This window comes from Orycteropus afer, unplaced genomic scaffold (genome assembly GCF_000298275.1).
Source record: "Orycteropus afer afer isolate SDZICR_OR568_19922 unplaced genomic scaffold, OryAfe1.0 scaffold00088, whole genome shotgun sequence".
Lineage (NCBI taxonomy): Eukaryota > Metazoa > Chordata > Mammalia > Tubulidentata > Orycteropodidae > Orycteropus > Orycteropus afer.
This window is the reverse complement of record NW_006921675.1, coordinates 10030084-10033285: the sequence shown is the minus strand read 5'-3', so window position 1 is coordinate 10033285 and position 3202 is coordinate 10030084. Positions and strand designations below refer to the sequence as shown.

General features: G+C 36.5%; 1 protein-coding gene across 1 annotated transcript in view; it reads right to left on the bottom strand.

Moving 5' to 3' along the window:
• The window catches only part of PCNX1 (pecanex 1), a 210724-nt gene that overhangs the window by 142010 nt on the left and 65512 nt on the right, over positions 1-3202 (bottom strand). Inside the window, exons 4-5 of the mRNA XM_007942339.1 lie at positions 2326-2371; positions 1489-1578 (exon numbers count right to left, since the gene is read on the bottom strand). Of these exons, the coding sequence (XP_007940530.1) occupies positions 1489-1578; positions 2326-2371 (136 nt within the window). The remainder of the gene's footprint in view (positions 1-1488; positions 1579-2325; positions 2372-3202) is intronic.

The following is a 3202-nucleotide window of genomic DNA, read 5'->3' as shown; positions in this document are numbered from 1 at the left end:
GTCTTCCTTCTGCGGAGCAGCTGGTGGGTTTGAACTGCCAACCTTTTGGCTAGCAGTCAAATGCCTTAGGCACTATGCCACCAGAGCTCCTGGAAGATTATACAGTATCGCAATTAATTCACTTTTAATTTAAAAAATAAATAAATAAATAGTAGCCAGACCATACAATATGTTTACAGGTTTTTATTGGGAACTGAGAGGGTGGTCCACGAAAGTAAACAAACAACGATAGGGTATCACAATTCCAAAAAGCAGAGAGAGGATCGGTTAAAATGTATATATATTCTAAGAACGGGACATGGGCAAATGTCATGATTCAGTGACCTATTTGTACCTCAAAAATAAGTTTCATAATTAAATATAGGAAATGTATCAGTTTGCCGTCCCACCAAACATCAGCCATGGGCTAACAGAAAGAACAGATTGGAAGTGGGAAGACAGGTTTCCAATCCCATATTGCATCTTTATCAGTATATCCTTGGATAATCTCTATTTGACAATGGGGATGACTGATGGATTCGTTCATATTTGAAAATTTAAGTTCAAACATGGAAATGTGGTAGTTCTTAAAAAATAAAGAATTCAATAAAATCAAAAATACTCATGAGAGTGGAGTTGCATAAGGAAAAAAATCACATACAGTCAAAATTTCTATTAAAAATCTAGTATAGGAAGGTACCGTTTGGAAGCAGACATGCAGCTTCTCCCTAAGTCCAACACAGCAAGTTCTTTCTCTGTCCTAACATGTGTCTTCTGCAGCTGAGCAAGACATGAAGCAGTTGGCAGTCAGAGGTCACACCAAATGGCATATGAAAGCTTTACACACTAGATTATTGCTAAGCTAGGTAAGATGATCTGACTAGCTACAGGAACAACAGATCCTTATCTCCCATTTCATACTAACTCTGGGGCATATGCTCATAAAATTTCTCTCTCCATGTTGTCCTCGGAAGGAAGATGGGACAATCTACTTCCATAGTGATACTGCCTCGGAAACCCAAGGAGGGGTCGCTATGAGACAGGTCTGACTCGACGGCACACAACAACAACAACATCTTGATTTGGCAGAACTTGTATAACTGAACTCCAATAAACTAAAAGCACTTATAACACTCTAATACTACTAGCCCAGCAAATCATTATATTTTAGTGTTTCTTAACCCTAAAAAAAAACCCACTGCCATTGAGTCAACTCCAACTCACAGTGACCCAATGAGAAAGTAGAACTGGTCCCACAGGGTTTTCAGGGCTGTAAATCTTCACAGAAGCAGACTGCCTCATCTTTCTCCCACAGAGCAGCTGGTGGGCTTGAACCACCAACCGTTTTGGTTCACAGCCGAATGCACCACCAGAGCTCCTTTTCAGTGTTTCTTAAAATTACCACATTAAATTATTATAAACTTCTGCCAAAATGTGATCAAAGTATCCCACTAACTCACCCTGGTCATCACAATAATATTATGTTATGGTGAAATGTAATGTTCTTACCTTGCTCCTCACTTCCTTCCTTACAAAGACTAGAACTCTGGCATAGACTTAAACTGATATCATCAGAAGTCTTAGCAGTGTCTGTATCTCCTACAAAGTTAAGAGAAACAAGTGAGGACATTATATTAAAAGTAAAGGCTATATAATGTGTCACAGAATATGCAGAATATCTATCGTATACAGCAGTTTCTGAGTATCAAGGGTTGTAATAATGGAAGATACACTTGCATAAAGGAGTATCATGGACCATAAGACCACATCATTATCTTCATAGCACTACAGCCAAATAAAATGGCAAGTGTCACAGTGTTAGCTAGTAAAACTATTTCCTCAAAGAGAAGCAGTTTTGAAAAAGAAATGCAAATTATGTTTATTTCCTTTCCCAGGAAAATTAGTATAAACTAAAAAACTAGGATAAAAATAATACAAATTTATCTGAAGTAGACGTATACCATAAAAGACAGGAAAAACTTCTTTCTTTTTTTTAGTGTCTTATTTGCACCCACACTTAAAGATTCTACATCAAATTAATTAGTTTTCCATGAACCACACCAAAACCCATGAAAGTAGTTTCCCCCAAAGCAAGGAAATTTCTCATAGATAAAAAACTGTCAATTCACAATGCAAGTGGCCAAATGCTTTAGTGAAATCTGGATAATGAAAGGGGACCCACAACTTAAATCAAGTAATCTTTAATATTAGATACATACTTTGATCTACAAAATAATTACAAGAATGGTTTTTCATTACATTCAATATAGAACACTCAGGTATGTTTATTACAACCAAAAGCAAAACAGAAAGTCAGAGGCAATTTTCAAGTGAGATCACATCTACCTTTAATAGTTGCTGCTGTTCCAAGACGAGAGGAACCAGATCCAATCTGAAAACATGACATGAAATGAAAAAAAAATAATTCAAATGCTAGCTAGATAGCATTATCTATAAAGACTAACAAGATGATAAAACAAAATTATCATATTATCAAAATATGTCATCAGTTCTTTTTATCAACAGAAAAAGTGAGCCCCTCCCCCAACTGGGCATGCCTTATCTGAACCACACAGCCTGTTTGCTGCACATGCTGTGTCTACGGTTCAGATGAGAACCTGAATCCCTCAGGATGCTCAGGATTGACGGAGCCCTCAGGGCCAGATGCCTCCAACCCCAAGCAGCTCGGGTTGTGCAACTGTTATCATTATCATGTGTTTGTATTATGAATACAAGTAAAACCAGGTACTGAGTGTATTTAAAACCAACGAAGACTTACCAGGAATATCAAGATATACCATAAAGAGCAACCCACATCTTCCTGGCAAATTATTAGGGTTTCAGTATGCACTTCCCTGAGTTCCAGGAAAAAAAAAAGTGACTACTTTTTTATAGGTTGACATAACAAATTTTAAGTAAAAAACTAAAGCACCCACAAAAAAAATGAATTTTTAGCACAAACTTAAAACTATAAATTGAAAACTAAAATCTGGTTGCAGACCTTTTAGAAGGTGTAACATTTCCATATAATTTCAAAGCCATTATTTATGATATTACTATAAAGATTATATGAACAAATACCACAAATTCCATGAACTTAAGGAAACCAAATATAAAAACTTGTCAAGTTACCACCCAGTAAGTCTGAGTAACTGTTCCTGTAGCCTGTTTCCAAGAGGGAAGAAGAGAGGGAAATTCAGACCCTTAGGATAAAATCTGAACC